Below are 18214 nucleotides of genomic sequence, written 5' to 3'. Positions count from 1 at the left end.
TACATGAATGAATGACAAGTTTTCCTGGAACATTTTCCACAAAAGTATATATACATAGTGGAGTCAAAACGCTGCACTACACAGATGGGTGGATAAACCACTGCTTACTACCACTTGTTCTTAGTGGAATGATGCAAAGAAAATGCTACCCATTAACATATCCAAAAATAAAGAAAGAAAGATCTGGGGATTAACCATTAGTGGCAGTAGTACTAATGGCACTAACCGCAGGGTCCTGTTTCAGTCGGTGATTGGCTGAGCAAGCCGTCAGCCACCAGTGCGTCTACGAAGGTAGGGACCAGAGCGGGCTGGCAGCAAGTGGCTGACCCGGGTCTTGGAGGCAGGCCCCACAAGATCAGACACTTCTTCCCTATCCTTTGAATTACCCCTTTTAGCTGGTAACACACAATCATATTGGCTGACTACCTAATGTGTAAGAAGGTATCCTGACTCTCTACTGACAGGTGATATCAGGGAAGAAAAAGGAATGGGCTGGCAACAGCATACTAGCCTCCACCCAATATAAACACATGCACCCCTGGTGCTCATATCTATGGGGGGGGGGGTTCCAAAGAGGATAGCTGTCATTATCTAATGTTTATTGCATACTAACTATCCCACTGCACTCGTAATTGAGTAGGTTTATCCATGCTACCAATACTGATAAATCATCCATGTACCTGCTTGTTGGCCAACTTGCTTGCCTTTGGTGTCCAGGCACTAAATCTCGTCTGGCTTCTCACAGTCTGATCCAGGTTGATGTCTTTGATTGCCATCTCCGTCTCTCCACCTTGGAGGCCAAGGCTTTTCAGCTGCCATTGCTTAATACTATGTGGACTGTGTCTCCATGGACTGGTCATGATTTCTTTCTACTACAGACATAACTTTTAGTATAGTGAAACACTATAACCTTAAGTATATAGTGAAACGATATTACCTTACTTGAGGTAGCAGACATATGAACCAGCCATCATAAGATGTAGCTTTCATTGCTACTATTTTGGAATACATAAAATATGTAGCTATCCATTTTGTTGGGTTGGATGGAAAAAAATAAATAAATAACAATTGCATAATTATCTGTGATTTTTATGCTATTAAATGTGCTGAGAAAATACCATATTACCAATTACAGATATATGAACAGTACCATGTATCTCATTATCCTGACAGCTATCCATGTCAGCAGATAGGAATGTGAATCGCAGCAGTCGGATTACCTTTACAATCAAGACCACTACTACTAATAATAATTATTCTCCTTATATAGCAGCAGCCTGTATGACATTCGCCTACCTGTACCTTGAAAATACAGTATAATATTTGTCTTTGTAGCTAACTGCATTGTCAGACATCACTATAGAAATCAGTGCATAAACTATTGGACAAACTTACATTTGGAAGCCACATAAAATGCATGCGTATACACCACACATAATGGTAAGTATATAATGGGGACAATTTATTAATGCAGCCATCTAAAACAATTGTATTTAACACATCTAAACTATCTACATGTAAGTAAGAACAAGGTCTTACCTCCCCGAGATCCTGTGTGTAGTAGAAGGGGTGGTACCAAACTGTGTCTCCTAGGGGATCTATCAACAAGATGCAGACACTCCCTTGCCTCAGAAGGGACAGTCTGCCAAAGCTCTTAGTGAACCTGTTGGCTAGGTGATCAGATGAGCATTTATTTGCACAAAAGATAAAGAGCTTCAACTTTTCTAACTATTTTTAACCAAACATGAAAATGTGATTTAGCTGTCACTTCTTACATATGCCAAGAAAAATCCTTTAAATTGTTATACTGTAATATCTAAAGACAAGCTGCGAAAAAAATACTGCTATTTACTCTTCATATACCAGGCTAATATTTCAGATTTGTGTTTTTGTTTATAAAATGGGCAGATACTTTACAACAGCCTTTGACATGTAGTAGAGATGTGTCAAAAGTTTTAACACAAGTGGCAAAAATACTGTTCTGAGCATGTTCTCTCCAGGGTTTGTGCCAAGATAAAATTAGCACAGAGAGCAGCGAGAGAAGGGAACAGCAGAACACTTCTCTCCCTGCCTGTTGTAGAGATCAGTCTGGGTCTAAACACTCAGTCCCTGACCAATCGAAACTTTTGACAATTCTCTGGGACACTCATTCAAAATCCTATTTACGCATATGGGTTTGAAAGGGGAACTCCAGTATATAACTTCTTATCCCCTATACACAGGATAGGGGATGTGTTTTTAATAGCAGGGCATCCAACCGCTTGGACCCCCTGCGTTCTCCCGCCAGGTGCCCCAGCTCTTCTTGTGCAAGGAGACTGTAGAGCACTGCATAAAGCTGTCGTCAACATGTCCCCTCCATTGCACCTCTATGGGAGAGCTGGAGATACACGCTGTATTTCTTGCTCTCCCATAGAGATGCATTGAGGGAGTGAGTCGACCACAGCCGCTCTGTGAAAGAGAAGAGCTGGTGTTCTGAACACAAGTGGTCAGAACACAGGAGCACCGGGCAGGAGATCGCGGGGGTCCCAGTGGTTGGACCCCCGCGTTCAGACATGTATCCCTTATTCTGTGGATAAGGCATAAGATGTTATGTACTGGAGTTCCCTTTAAAGTGTACACTGTAGTATTTTTAAACCATGTTTGTATTGCACATTTACCTGGTTTACCATGGTTTAGTTCAGGTTATTTAGAAGATACACAATATGAAACACCTACACAAGCTTTTAGCATATTCTAAACCCAATGAAGTTGGACCTACCTTTGCAGTTAAAACATCTTCTACTATTCTGGTAAGCCTTTTAACAAGATTGTAGTTTGTGGGATTTTTTTTCTATTTATCCAGTAGAGCATTTCTGAGGCCAGACAGTTATGTTGGACAGGATGAACTGGCTCACAACATCCATTCTAGTTCTTCTCATAGGTGGTCATGCAGGTGATCTTCTGGCATTTACCAAACCCAGACTCAATCAATCAGACTTGAAGATAAAGAAGTGATTCATGACTCCACAGAACACAATTCTATTGCTTTCGAGTCCAGTGGCGGTGGCTTTATACCACCCCATTGAATGCTTGGCATTGTGCCTGGTGATGTAAGGCTTGTAGGCAGCTGCTCAGCCATGAAAACCCATGCCATTAAGCCTCTCATACTCAGTTTCTGTGCGGATTTTAATGCAAGATGAGGTTTGGATCTTTGAAGTTATTGTGTCAACAGAGCACTGGTGATTTTTATGCACAATGCTCAACACTGTAGCACAATGCTTGCAATCTGTAACTTTACATGGTTTCTACTTCACAGCAGAGTATGTAGAATACAAGATTACCAAATAATCATTATTAACCTACACAACCTCAACCATACTATGGTAGCTATAGGGGACATTTATGAAATACCAAACAGCCTTTTTTTTTTTTTTTTTTTTTTAAAAGGCCTCTAAAAAGTTAAAGCTTGAATTTAACTGCTCTGTTTCCTTTGCACAAGGTTTGGTGAATCTCCCTCTATATCTTTATATCATAAAACATAGCTTTTAATAAATACACAGATTAAAAAAGCCTAACTAAACCACAATCATATATACATGTAACTTAAAACAACTCTCCTGTAGGTCTTTTTAAGAAGATCAGACCATAGTACTTGCTCGGACGAAACCTGGTCACCAGACAACAAAAAATAAAAGTTACACACTGCAGAACATATCACTAATCTCTGTGCACATATCAATGTAGAAACATATCTACATCTGGGAGCTAGCCACCATAGGGTTGAATGCTTTTTGGAGTTGCTCAGTCACAATTTTTTCATTTTCTTTCTTCCTGTGGGTTAAAACCCCCTTCATTGTTAGATGCCACGTCTCACAGTACTTGGCTCCTGTATCACCAATTGTTTCATTTTACGACTCCACTTTTTAATCTCTACCTTCTTGCTTCAATTTTTCCCTGCTATTTTCTTCTCCCTTCCCTCTGCTATTCTGTCTCCCTTTCCCCCCCATGTCAGAGTCTTTGTAGTGTTTGTCTTTTGCCTTGTCCTGACGCTCACCCCACAACCGTATCTTGTACACCTTTTGCCTTATATTGTGCCTTATTGTTCAGGATTGTTTATTCTTCTGATAAAACTAGCAATAAAAATTGATTTACCAAAAAAATTGAAGATAAGCATTTCATGAAATAAATAATGAGAGAAATATGTAATTTGTCTTTATTTGGCCAATGTAATCAACAAAGAAAAAACAGTGTCATTAATACAATAGAATACCGATATTACTATCTGTTTAAAGGCAAATTCCAGCCAAAAACGTACAGCTGAAGTATGGACTCCCTATTCTTACCTAGTCCTGGTTACCAAAAGCCCCCAATGTCCAGGCTGTAGACACTTCCTGGGGCATAATTTAATACTCACCAAAATGGAGAGCAGAAAGCCCAATAGCAAAAGGCAAACCTAAAGGCTATGGGAACCTATGAATGCATTTAGTTTTATTCTTACTTTGTAGTTACTATGGTACAAAACACTTTTTTTCATAGGTCTAAACGTTGTTTAGTTTCAGTTCTACAGCCTCTGCAGTGATCTCTTATCAGTGACGTCCATCAGAGAAGCTAGCTTTCAGTCATTTTTTTTTTTACTATTTTCTCACCATGAATCATCTTTTTGTTCCTGTATAGCAGATATGCTACAGATTTGTTGCAGATTTTGAACTACCTATTGAAGTTAATTGAAAAATCTACAATGATGCTAAAGCATTTCCGCAACATGTGAACATGCCCTCAAAGCTGATTTATGACTAGATCAAAAGTCAACTTTGATATGGTCATAAATCAGCTTAGAAGAATCCTTCTTGGAGAGAAGAGAATTGCTAATAGCTAACCGGTTTGTAAGATAGCTTCTCTGAAGGACATCATTAATAACCAGACATTGCCAAGGATATAGAACAGAAAGTAAATGTAATTTTACAGACCAAGAGGAGAAAACTGATTCTGTACCATAATAAGTACAAAAGAACAATAAAAACCATGCTTTTCAAAAGGTGTCTATATCCTTTATATATCTTTTTTAAATATACATTTTCTTTAAATAGCAGATCTAAACCTCCCATAAACCAGTGTTACAAACAATCACATAAAAGCATATAATTTCCTGTATTTATAAACTACAGTATATACATAGTGGATCTGTGCAAACTAAAAGAGCACCAGCCAAAGCATCCAAATGTTAGCATACAAAGTAGCATTTGATTGTCAGCATGTAAACAAGGATACACAGACTGGGCAGGCCATTCCCAAAGAACAAGAATGGCTTTGCAATGCCCTTATATACAGTGCAGGCATAAAGTTTATCAAACTCCAAACTGTTCACATATTTGGACCGATTATAAAGTAGATTTCTTAGCAGAATCTATTCTGTACATGCAAAACAAGAGCAAAAGGAATGAATACGAATATCTTGGAGGCCACAGTCTACAGCCAAAAAAAACCTGAATTCAGAAACTTGGAATGAAACACCAAATCATCGAGAGAATATGAGGTATGTTACATATTAATGGATCATTTCACATAGCAGCTTCACTGACAAATGAGCACACTATTCAGAATACTGTTAGCAATGACACAAACTATATGGTGTTTAATAAGCACAAGATCCCAGGTCTTCAGTTAGCTGTGGATTTTGGGATATCTTGAACATCTGCCAGATGAAGCTTTTGTCTGGATCAAGCAGTTAAGGGTATATATAAAATGACTATTGAGTTTCTCTGTCCATACCACTGACAACTGGCTGCATATATAAATAATGCCAGCATGATACAGCAAAGGTTCCCAAATTTACTAATGAAACAAAAAAACTGGGTTTTGTTTTTGGCTCAGCAGTAGATATACCACATTTTTTGGATTACATGATCTACTTCTGGTATAAATAACAGACAGAATAAAAAAAATTTAAATAAATTTCATATTGAGGAAACAATTCTGGTGATTTAAGGACATGGAGGGGTCAATGCTATTAACAGTGGTGGTCCAGAGTTGAAGAGGGGTTAATAGTCAGATCCTGTTAAGCTTATTGCCTCATTAACTTGTGACCACTAAAACAAAGTGCAGTTGTGCATGTAGAGTACCTCATAACACTCAGCTACCCAAATTAGGGCTATGTCACACAAGTGTAATCTGATGGCATATCTGAGTCTGTATTATGGCCTAAGGTCCAATAATTACTGTGGGACTAACCACCCGACAGTATCATAGTTCTGGTGTGCCCCTCCCCCCCCCCCTTTTTTTTAACCCATGAAATTTATTTTCATTGTGGGGCAGTTGAAGGTGTATAGAGCGTGCTTGGGACTAGAGTCTGCTTCATACAAAGCGGCTGCTAGGTCTCCTAGGACTGTACCCACCGGCTAAAGTCCGCTACTGCCGAGCCGAGAAGTTTGTGACGAATCGAATTACTGTAAGTTCGCTCATCTCTAAAAACGAACATCCCCCACGAATTAGCAAAATTTCTGATTTCTTCAATTTCACATCACAAACAAACTTTTATTCTGGCTTGCAGTATATTTTATGGTAAAATAAAGGGCGTCATTACAAAGTATAAATGGCCCTCATATGGCTCTGTAGATGGGAAAATAAGAGATATGGCTCTTAGAAGGAGAGGGTTAAAAACAAAAATGTTTATTTCCTTGGTTGCTAGGGGGTTAATTTTATTACTTAACATTTAATAAGAACAAGTCCTTGCAGATTCTTTATACTTATTCTTTAGTCCTGTTCTTTCTGACTCCTCCCAGCCATGTGGTTGTGACATGAAAGATTTATTGTGCTTATTTGGAAAATAATCATTACAACTTGTTACACAACAGATGTAACATGTATTAACAGTTTTTTCTAAATTTTCGTATCTGTCTCTATGATTCTACCGCCCGCCTCCCCAATTGCATCTGGGGCAACTACTGCTGTGCTGGATTGTTCCAGTGTCCTTACCAATATCCTCCACTTAAGAAAACTCTGTTCTATGGACTAAAAATGACTACAAGTCATCCAGCTGAAAAGGAAAAATAAACAGCAGCATATTATTCACCTTCTCCCCACCAACAAAAAACACCACGTTAGACTGTGAAAAGCTGACAGACAGGGCTCTTTTCACAAAGCATAAGGTTTTGTAAGTTGTTTGATTATTTATAGCTTTTTGAATTTACTAGTTTAAAGAGGCTTTGCGGGAAAGGTGTTTTGAGCTCCTATCCTTGGAACATGCTATCAATAACAGATCAGTGGAGGTCTGAGACATGGCCACATCTGCGACACTGCCATACAAAGTGAACAGAGCAGGAAGCAGACAGCTCCATACACTGCATAGTGGCCAAGATGGGTAACTGCAGAGTAACCCAGCGTGGCCTCCACACAGAGTAACCCAGCGTGGCCTCTGCTTCCTGCCCAGCTTCACTGTGTATGCTGGTGCCATGACTTTCTCAAATAGCTGATTGGCGGAGGTGCTGGTCGTCAGAACCACACCAAAATAATACTGATGACTTATCTTAAGGATAGGTAATCCATAGATTTTGCCCAGAAAACCCCTTAAATACTGTATGCATCTTATAGGTTTACAAGTTTCATGTCAATCTGTTTGTAGATGCAAACTACAGACAGCATGTCACCCAGTCAGAGGCTATATGCCCAGCAGAGGTGAGTGAAATGAGTGTTAGGGTCCATCTGAAATGAGGCCACCTCCCCGTGGTGGATGGGGGACACGTTTTGATCAAAAAGTGCGCTAAGAGCCTTCATTTTTTGACCAAAAGTGCTGCTACAACCTTCTTTTTTGTATACTTTGTATTTGCCACAGCAGCGTGCACCCGTGCATTAGGTAGTTGTGCTGGCTATTTTTTCTTTTTTTTTGTGCAAACTGTAAAGAGCAAGCTGTGTTTCTGTTCTCAAATTTAGTTTATTTTTTATAACACATAAGTTACCTTTCTAAAAAAAAAAACTGTCATGCAATCAGTGCAGGTTTTATCTAGAAAACCAAACTATTCATGTGTGTATATTTATGTGTAGGTCGGAAATGATAGCCACTAACCAAATGCGAGTCTGGCTGACAAATTATTACACATGTTCTGCTTTACCATGCAACATTTAAATGTGCACTGTCAGCTTCAAAAACTTTTTATATCTTGTACATCTTGGCAAAACATTAACTTTTCTAATATACTTCATAAGAAGATAGTATTTCCATTTTATAGAAATCATGGCTTATAAAAAAGACCACTAGTGGTCCCCATACCATCCAGAACATAACCTGTGCGCTGCAACGCATAACCTGAGTGTTGGGGCAAAGTCCAAGAAGTGAAGGGAGGGCTAGAACTCCTTTGTGCTCACTCCTGTCCTGTCCGATTGACTGAAGCATGAAAACAGAAAGGAGGGGAATACAGAGTAGCCTGCAGTAATTGGATGAAAAGATTCAGCACTGCACAGCTGACTTAGGGAGGAAGAAGAGAACAAGCCCTCTCCTAATCACAGGATGACAAACCAAGTGAGCAACAGCAAGAAGGTATTTTGTGGGAGAAATATAGGTGCTAGATACATAAAAACTTTTAAAAAGGTTAATGCTTTGCCAAGACTTACAACATATAAAAAGTTTTTGAAGCTGACAGTGCACATTTAAATGTTGCATGGTAAAGCAGAACATGTGTAATAATTTGTTGCCAGCCAGACTTACATTTGGTTAGTGGCTATCATTTCCGACCTACACATAAACATACACACAGGAATAGTTTGGTTTTCAAGATACAACCTTTTCCCTTCACCAATTTTTTTTAGAAAGATTACATATGTGTTATCAAAACATTAAATCCAAGAACAGAAACATAGCTTACTTAGTAATAGGTAATGAGTAACATATAAAATTTATTTTTTTGTGAGATGTGACAGGCACTCTTTAAGGCTGCCAAAACATGTCCATACATACAGAAACGATGAAAAGGCTGAGAAATTATGAAATTAAAAAGGATACATAGATGAATTCAGTTCTTCCAGCTGAAAACAAAAAAGAAAACAGTTAACAAAATAGTAATATGGTCTCTATTCTATTATTCTAAGCAACTTCAACTATTCAGAATAACATACATCAGAGAGAAGCCTGTCTAGATTGGAATCTCTGGCCATCTTGCGTTTGTCCTCTGTCATTTCCTCCAGTTCACCATACAAATCTAAATGCAGACGTGCAAGCTTTTCCTGCAATCCACGAACATGTTCCATCTGGTCTATTGAGCATTCATTACCTGTAAGAGCAACAGAGTACACCTTACTTAGGGTACATGCTGGGACTACCCCAAACTCTGACAACTCCAACTGGAGTATTGTCTGCTAACTACATTTATGGCAAGTTAGAGCAAAGGAACTTTGGGATATACAGATATTAAACATTGTACATGTCACCTGCAGACTCAAGGAACCTGGCTAGCAGTTCTCCCTCCTAAATATTTTCTGTACAGATTAGGATTGCTTTAAAGAAAAAGCTCAGCTAAACACTTCTACAGCAATAAATTATATCCCCATTATTACTATAAACACTTACTAGAAAATACTAACTTACCAAAAGCTTGAAGTTTGCCTGAGTGGAAGTCATTGAGGAGACTCAGGAGACCCTTCTCCATCTCCTGAACATCAGAAACATCTGTAAGGAAGGAGTGCTGAATGGTAGAAGATGTAGCACCTTTACCTTCTCCCTGAGACTTTGATTTTTCTTTAATAGCTCTAAGAAAGAGAAAGAAAATAATAAAACAGTTAGTACACAAAAGGTATAACAGAAAACATCAAAACCTTTTGTTATAAAATGAATATGTTTAATTTGCTCAAAAAACACTAAATATCCTTACTATATTAACTTTAGACCAGGGGTACTCTCTTGGCTGACTGCAGTCCAAACCTGGACCACGGACACCAGCTGCCTAGCCCTGATGACAAAACCAGTAAAGGAACAGTGGTCTCTTTAAGCTGGGCAACTATACAGTCATAAAAAGGCATCCTGCTCTGCTTGGATGCCAGGCAGTGGTCGCACTGTGCTGTGTTCAGCTCAATAGTAGAGACAGAGGGCACAAGCATTTTCATTGGCCCATTTTATCTGAGCCTAAAGGTAACCTAATTAAAAAAAAATATGCCCACATCTGTAAGAAGAGAAAGAATCCGGCACTGCTGTCTTTTCCTAAAAACTCCACAGGGGCCTGACGAAGCACCAAACGGTGCGATACGGCTGTGGCCCTGACGTCTGATTCCCCCCATACCATCACAGCCTCCCCGTCCTCCTTCTGCCTGATTGTGATGTGCCTGACCGCGATGTAACATCCGACACTTCAAGTACTAGGACCTGGTGAGCTGCTCCGCAATCTTTTCTTATCTTCAGTGTTGTGATTACTAATTTAAAAAAAAACTGCATATATAAGACACCTAAGGTACTTGCCCTGTACTTGCCATATTATGGTGCAGTTATTGGCAGTCAGTTTTCATAGGTAAATCATGTTTTAATAAAGTGTTTCACCTGTTAAATCTGTTCTGCCAATAACTGCAATACAAAACTGCAGTAATCTGCAGCAAAACACAACAAAACTGTTATTAGTAAAACCTCAACATAGATACCTACCTTTTCAACTTTGGTTTTTGTCCGGCTGATTGGGGCACAACATTGGAAAACCCGGTGCTCTTGCTAGGTGGCACAGCGTTCTTCTTGGAATTCACTAGTGGAGGGTGACTAGTGGAGGACTTAGGACTCCTCCTTTTCATCTTTCTCTCATCCATTGAGATAAAGTTTCCGTTGGATCTTCCTGCTAGAATAAGGAAAATGGGATAAAAACACTTATTGAATGACAGATTCTCATATGCATTCATGTATACGCAATATAAGAGCTGATATATTTGCAAGTAACTGAGACTTTAACCTGCTAAGGACGAAGGGCGTACCTGTGCGCCCTGGTCCTGTTAACGGTGTTTTCACCAGCTGAACACGCTTCATACCCGGTGGGTTCCGGCTAGGGATCGAACGATATCGGTTTTTTAGGGCCGATACCGATAATCGGTGCAGGTTAGGGCCGATAGCCGATAACTTATACCGATATTCCGGTATAAGTTATCGGCTATTTAACCCCCTGCGACACCGCTGCGGGCGCTTTAAATCAATGATCTGCAGTGGCTTTTGCGGGGCCATAGGCCGCCGCCGCCACCACCCGCTTCTCTACCCTTACCTGTCAGGGTGGTCCGGGCCATCCATCCATCGTTCCTGTAGTGTCCGGGGGCGTTCCGGGTGGAGGGTGGTCCGGTCCGGGCTGTCCTTCTTCTCCGGCGGTCATCTTCTCCACTCCGGGCAGGCTCCGGCCTAGTACGCTGCATAGACGCCGCTGCGCAGTGACGCCCGTGCGCAGCGACGCACCTGACGTCACGGCGTAGCGGCGTCTATGCAGCGTACTAGGCCGGAGCCTGCCCGGAGTGGAGAAGAAGACCGTGGAAGAAGAAGGACAGCCCGGACCGGACCACCCTCCACCCGGAACGCCCCCGGACACTACAGGAACGATGGATGGCCCGGACCACCCCCATTACGGGTAAGTTTAATTTTTTTATTGACTCGGAGGGTGGGGGAGGGGCCCGACCGGTATAGCGGTATGGGAAAAAATCCATACCGGTATACCGCCTAGCATCACGGTGGGGGGTGCGACGCGGTGCGGTGGGTCGGGGGTGCGGTGCGGCGGGTCGAGGGGGGTGGCGGTCACGGTGCGGGCAGTGCGGGGGGCGCGTCATTATCGGCTTATCGGCAAGATAATTGCCGATACCGATAATGCCCAAAATCGTGATTATCGGCCGATAATATCGGCCATACCGATAATCGGTCGATCCCTAGTTCCGGCTTGCTATGAGCAGCCAGGACCCAGGGTTAATGCCAGGCATCGCTGATCGGGCCGCTGTCCGGCATTAAAGGGGTAGTCCAGTGGTGAAAAACTAAGGATAGGGGATACGTTTGAGATCGCGGGGGGGGGGGGGTCCGACTGCTGGGGCCCTCTGCGATCTCTCTGTACGGGGGCCAGGCTCTCCGGCCAGATAGCGGGTGTCGACCTCCGCACGAAGCGGCGGCCGACACGCCCCCTCAATACATCTCTACGGCAGAGCCGGAGATTGTCGAAGGCAGCGCTTCGGCTCTGCCATAGAGTTGTATTGAGGGGGCGTGTCGGCCGCCGCTTCGCGCGGAGGTCGACACGCCCCCTTCCCGCGGGCTGTCGGGGCTCCGTACAGGAGATCGCAGGGGGCCCCAGCAGTCGGACCCCCCACAATCTCAAACTTATCCCCTATCCTTAGGATAGAGGATAAGTTGTTCACCACTGGACTACTCCTTTAACCCTTTAGACACCACAATCAAAGTTGATTGAGGCATCTGAAGTGTTAGAAAAACAATCCCGGAAGCTCAGCGGAGCTGATCGAGAGTCTATCACAGTGAAATTGCAATGTCCCGATCAGCTGAGAGACCTGCGGAAGGGCCCTTACCTGCCTCCTCACAATCCAATCGGTGATCTGATGCTCCCAGCCAGCCATGGCAGGCTGGAGCAGCAGAGCACCGATAACACTGATCAATGTTATGCTATGGCATAGCATTATACAGTGCATGCAATCAAAGGAATGCATTTAATAGTCCCCTACGGGGACTAAAAAAATAGTGTAAACAAAAGTTTAAAAACATTTTTAAAAAGTTATAGGGGTAAGAGGATGACATTTTTAAACATACTAATGTTGGTGCATGTAGTTATTTTTTTAAAGTAGTAAAATAAAATTAAACCTATATAAATCGGGTATCCTTGTAACCGTATGGAGCTATAACAACAAATTATAGATAAAGATAAGGTGTCATTTTTACTGAAAAGTGCACTGCATAGAAACTTTGTAATGGTTGATGTCATTGTACAATTGGTGATGCAAAAAACAAGCTCTTATATAGGTTTGTAGGTGCAAAATTAAAAGCATTATGATTTTTAGAAGGGGAGGAGGAAAAAAAACAAAAGTGTAAAAATGAAAATTGGCCTGGTCCTTAAAGGGGTATTCCAGGATTTTTTTTTTTAATTTTGACTATGCTACAGGGGCTGTAAAGTTAGTGTAGTTTATAATATAGTGTCTGTACCTGTGGTTTTCTCACAATTCTTCTGTGATTTTCACCCCAATATTTATTTTTACCAGCATACAAAATTACTTTTGTCTCAGATTCTTCCCAGGTTGCAATGCAGCCGAGACCTGACTCACTAGTCAGCTGATGACAGGGAGCCTGTCTGCTTCAATGGGTGGAGTGATCGCTTGGTGGGAGAAAGATCAATCTGCAACTAATGCAACAGCTGTAGGCACCCTGATTGAAAACCACAGGTCTTTTGAACGGATGCAGCTCATTTATGTTTCAATGGGTGGGGGAGGGAGGAAAATGGAATTATGGGATTTGTAGGCAAAGCAGAAAACTCAAAAAGGAAATACCAGTTCACAAAAAGCTATCCACAGTGTTATAGTAATCTCACAACAAAGCCATTTAGCCCCAAGACAAGTGCAGATCCTTCCTAAGCATGTCCATTACTGTCTGCCAGGTACGTACTAAAATCACCTTATGGTGGAGAACCCCTTTAAGGGGTTAAAGGGAATCTAGCATCACTGTCACGCACAAATCTGTTGGTACAGGCTGGTGGTGCAGGTGACACTGATGAAGATGGTACTTACCACCGGCTGATCCATGTGCCCCATGGGTGCACGGCTGAGGCTCCAGGAGCATGCTGATGTCACCCATGTTGCTTCCCCAAGCCTGCTTTCAGCTGGGTGAGGATGCAGCAGCCGTGATGTCAGTGTGCTCCTGGAGTGCCCTCTGTGCACCTTGTTTCACTTGAGGGCTGACCACCTCTCCTATATGAGCACGCATACAGAGATAGTTGTCGGTCACTGTGTAGGACCACCCACTGGACTCCTAAGCATAGAACAATGTTTTTCCCACAAGACTTGCTGCTGCTTGAAGATCAGACTGTCTGATCAATGTAACAGGTTCTATTCACAAACCCAAGTAGCAGTTGACATCTACCCAAGGATAACCTATCACATGAAGTAACTAATATAAAAATTTACCAAAACAAAAACAGGGGCAGTAGATAACAGCTCATACATAAAAGTGCCACCGGTAGTTGTGTGGAGTCACACAGTTTGTCACATGTTGCCTCTCAGCAACTACAGAGAGGATCCTAGTGTCACATGATTATATTCAGCTGCTAATATACCATATAGCTCTACAAAACAAGGATGAGGTTTCATTTAAGGACCCCTTTCTGGCATTTTGGGGGCTGGTAGATGAGGTCACATCCTTGTATAGACCTGTTCTAGGTATCAAACTGACACTGTAATGCAGTGTTTTCCAACCAGGGTGCCCCCAGCTGTTACAAAACTACAACTCCCAGCATGCCCAGACAGCCGAAGGCTGTCTGGGCATGCTGGGAGTTGTAGTTTTGCAACAGCTGGAGGCACCCTGGTTGGGAAACACTGCTGTAATGTATGGAGATCTGTCATTTTGACAGCTGATATCATCAATGGGACAGGCCAGCAACTAATTTTGCCCAAAATGAATGGCTTGTCTGTGAAATGCGGTACACAGGCCAAGATAAACAGACCCCAGATCAAGTAGAGGGGAGTTCAGTACTGAGAAACTCATACTACATCAGGACAAATAGAAAGAGGATCCACAGACAACAAGCCCTTTAACCCAGTGCTAAACAAATCCCAGGCACCAGGTCGCCATGGCAACTAAAAATGTTGTGGCGGTACCTAGGATTTTGTCAGCCTTTTCCAAAATCAGCCTATCAGCAGCTGAACACTGGAGATACAACCGAAGACATCCACTGCTGTGGAATGGGGGGGGGGTGAGCACAATAGGCAGATGTCAGTAAACCATTCATTTATTTTTATAGATGAGGGGACACTAATGACTGTGACACACAGGAAGGAGATGAAGGGACAGTAATGACAAACAGAAAGACATAAGGGAACAGTAATAACTACAACACACAGGGGAGATGAGGGGACACTAATGATTGTGACATACAGAAAGGAGATGAGGGGACAGTAATGACTGACGCGCAGGGGGAGATGAGGGGACACTAATGACTGACACGCAGGGGGAGATGAGGGGACACTAATGACTGACACGCATGGGGAGATGAGGGGACACTAATGACTGACACACAAAGGAGATAAAGGGACAGTAATGACTGACACGCAGGGAACATAAGGGAACAGTAATAACTACGACACACAGGGGAGATGAGGGGACAGTAAAGACTGACACGCAGAGGGAGATGAGGGGACATTAATGACTGTGACACACAGGAAGGAGAAGAAGGGACAGTAATGACAAACAGAAAGACATAAGGGAACAGAAATAACTATGACACACAGGAGATGAGGGGACACTAATGACTGTGACATACAGAAAGGAGATGAGGGGACAGTAAAGACTGGCATGGAGGGGGGAGATGAAGGGACACTAATGACTGTGACACACAGGAAGGAGATGAGGGGACAGTAATGACAAACAGAAAGACATAAGGGAACAGTAATAACTACGACACACAGGGGAGATGAGGGGACACTAATGACTGACACAAAGAAAGGAGATGAGGGGACAGAAATGACTGACATGCAGGGGGAGATGAGGGGACACTAATGACTGACACACAGGTAGGAGAAGAAGGGACAGTAATGACAAACAGAAAGACATAAGTGAACAGTAATAACTACGACACAGGGGAGATGAGGGGACACTGACTGTGACACATAGGGGAAATGAGGGACACTTATCACTGTGACACAGGGAGAGATAAGGGGACACTAATCTGACAGGAGATAAAATAATGAAAAATAAAGCTAGGGCACTGTATTCTGGAAGAATACTGTGCACAAAGGTTAAAGGAGAACTACAGGATTGAAAATGTTATCCCCTATCCTAAGAATAGGGGATAAGTTTCAGATAGCGGGGGGGGGGGGGGGGGGGGGGGCGACCGCTGGGGCCCCCCCATGATCTACCGTACAGGGCCACGGCTCTCTGCATAGAGAGCGCGTGTCGACCACCGCACGAGGCGGCGGCTGACACGCGCCCTCCATTTACTGCTATGGGAGAGCCGAAGCGCTGCCTTCGGCAATTTACGCCTCTCCCATAGCACGGGAGTCAGTCGCTGCTTCGTGCGGTGGTCGACACGCGCTCTCTAACCAGAGAGCCGGGGCCCCGTACGGGAGATCGCGGGGGGGCCCCAGCGGTCGGACCCCCCGCGATCTGAAACTTATCCCCTATCCTTAGGATAGGAGATACATTTTTCAATCCCGTAGTTCTCCTTTAAGTACCCCTCGCTTCCATTGCTCTGTGCAAGACAACAGTGAGGTGCCAAGCGACTGATTTTGACTAGTGAAGGTCTGGTGCCCTGGTACATAACACACCAGGACATACATTTATGTCCTGAGCGCAGTCCAACTATGAAGCAGGAGCTGTGTTCACTTCATAGACTGTAAGTAATGGCTGCTCTACACTAACAATCAATGACGGAGAGCGGTTATCCCACCGTTCTCTGTCATTAACCCCATAAATGCGATCACAGCACTTCCTGGCTAGGCTCTGCCAGCAGATCCCAACAACAATGATTAATGCTATGCAATAGCATAGTATTACTCAGTGTATGTAGTCTATGTGTTGAAAGTTAGAGTACCAATAAAAAGTATAGATTACTACGTAATATACTGCTCTGTATACAAAAAAAAAAGTTATGGGGGTTAGAATACAGCAATTTTAAACATACTTGTTTAAAAAGTGTGACTTTTTATATTTTATTTTTTAAAAGCAGTACAATAATAGAAAAGTATGTAACCATGGGTATCATTTTGAACGTATTGACCCACAGAATAAAGAGAACGTATTTTTTACCATAAAATGCACGGTGTGAAAACATATCCCCAAAAACATGTAACATTGCAGGTTTTGTTTTCAATTTCCCCCCACAAATAATCTTTTTTGGTTGTGCCGTATATTTTATTGTTCATTGAAAGGTGTACAATTGGTTGCGCAAAAAGCAAATCCTCATACGTCTCTTAAAAGGAGAGGAGGAATAAAAACAAAAATGTAAAAAAAAAAAAAAAAAAGGGAAACTTGCTGCGTCCTCAAGGCCAAAATGGGTCATCAAGAGGTTACGAAAACATTTACCACATTTAAAAAAATAAACAAAATAACATAATTGGTGTTGCCGTGTACATAAAAGTCAGATTATAATATATGGTACAGCAGTTTTATTCAAACATGGGTGCCTCCAGCTGTTGCAAAACTACAACTCCCAGCCAAAGGCTGTCTGGGCATGCTGAGAGTTGTAGTTTTGCAACAGCTGGAGGCAGCCTGGTTGAGAAACACTACTGTAGACAGGCATGCTGGGAGTTGTAGTTTTGCAACAGCTGGAGGCACCCGGTTGGATAACACTGATGTACAGTAAAGATATCATGAATAATAATCCATAAAACTGCCCCTATACAGCTATGTCTATGGAAAAATAAGTTAAGTCTCTTGGAGGTTTATAATTCTCTCTCATAAAGCATTTTATAGGTTAACTTGTTACTTCTAACATGGAACTACATGTCCCAGCATGTCATGCTCAACAGATCACTCCAGGAGTTCGTACACAACCCCAGTGTATAACACACAGCACACAAAACAACCGGGGAAACGCACCATTCAGATGTTTTCAGTCCCGTTTCTGTACCGACATTGCAGTGGGCTCTCCGTTGAATACCCCGGAAGTAGGGAAACCATAGTTGCAAAACGAAGGTTCCGCGCAAAATAAGTTACAGAGACTAGAAAAGAAAACTAATTTGTACTGACACCTAGCGGACGGATCAGGGATAATTGAAGTGTTAGCTAGTACAGAGCTGGAGCATGCGCAGGTGTGTATATGAAGTAAATACTTCCGTACACAGAAAGGGAGGTCAGAGGTCGTGTGTCTTGTAAGTGCACATACAGAACATGAACAGGAGGTGGCAGTATACTCACATAACAGTATATTATAAACGGGTTCCTGCAATAGTCTAGTAACATCCCAGTTATTGGGGCTCTTCCCACACGTTCTTCTTTTTTATTTTTTACTTAACAACAGTGTTTTCCCAAAAATATGGCTTCGGCTGTTGCAAGACTGCAACTCCCAGCATGCCTAGACAGACTTTGGCTGTCCGGGCA

General features: G+C 42.4%; 2 protein-coding genes across 3 annotated transcripts in view; both read right to left on the bottom strand.

Annotated features, from left to right (window-relative positions):
• The window catches only part of ECT2L (epithelial cell transforming 2 like), a 63457-nt gene extending 62597 nt beyond the window's left edge, over positions 1-860 (bottom strand). The window contains exon 1 of the mRNA XM_056563336.1: positions 681-860. Within this exon, the coding sequence (XP_056419311.1) occupies positions 681-860 (180 nt within the window). The remainder of the gene's footprint in view (positions 1-680) is intronic.
• A 3316-nt stretch (positions 861-4176) lies between these two features.
• Positions 4177-17849, bottom strand: CCDC28A (coiled-coil domain containing 28A). 2 transcript variants are annotated; one of them, XM_056566677.1, is made up of 6 exons: positions 17714-17849; positions 10598-10781; positions 9554-9714; positions 9085-9239; positions 8972-8994; positions 4177-5691 (listed from the first exon to the last, which is right to left on the bottom strand). In XM_056566677.1, the coding sequence occupies exons 2-6, from the start codon at positions 10750-10752 to the stop codon at positions 5637-5639; spliced, it is 549 nt and encodes a 182-aa protein (XP_056422652.1). In that variant the 5' UTR covers positions 10753-10781; positions 17714-17849; the 3' UTR covers positions 4177-5636. The 2 variants fall into 2 exon arrangements, with proteins under 2 accessions (XP_056422652.1, XP_056422653.1); XM_056566678.1 differs by having other exon boundaries at positions 10598-10778; positions 17714-17841.
• Positions 17850-18214: the final 365 nt, after the last annotated feature.

Source organism: Hyla sarda, chromosome 3 (assembly GCF_029499605.1).
Source record: "Hyla sarda isolate aHylSar1 chromosome 3, aHylSar1.hap1, whole genome shotgun sequence".
NCBI lineage: Eukaryota > Metazoa > Chordata > Amphibia > Anura > Hylidae > Hyla > Hyla sarda.
Note: the sequence above shows the minus strand (reverse complement) of the source record. Positions and strands in the feature narration are given on the sequence as shown.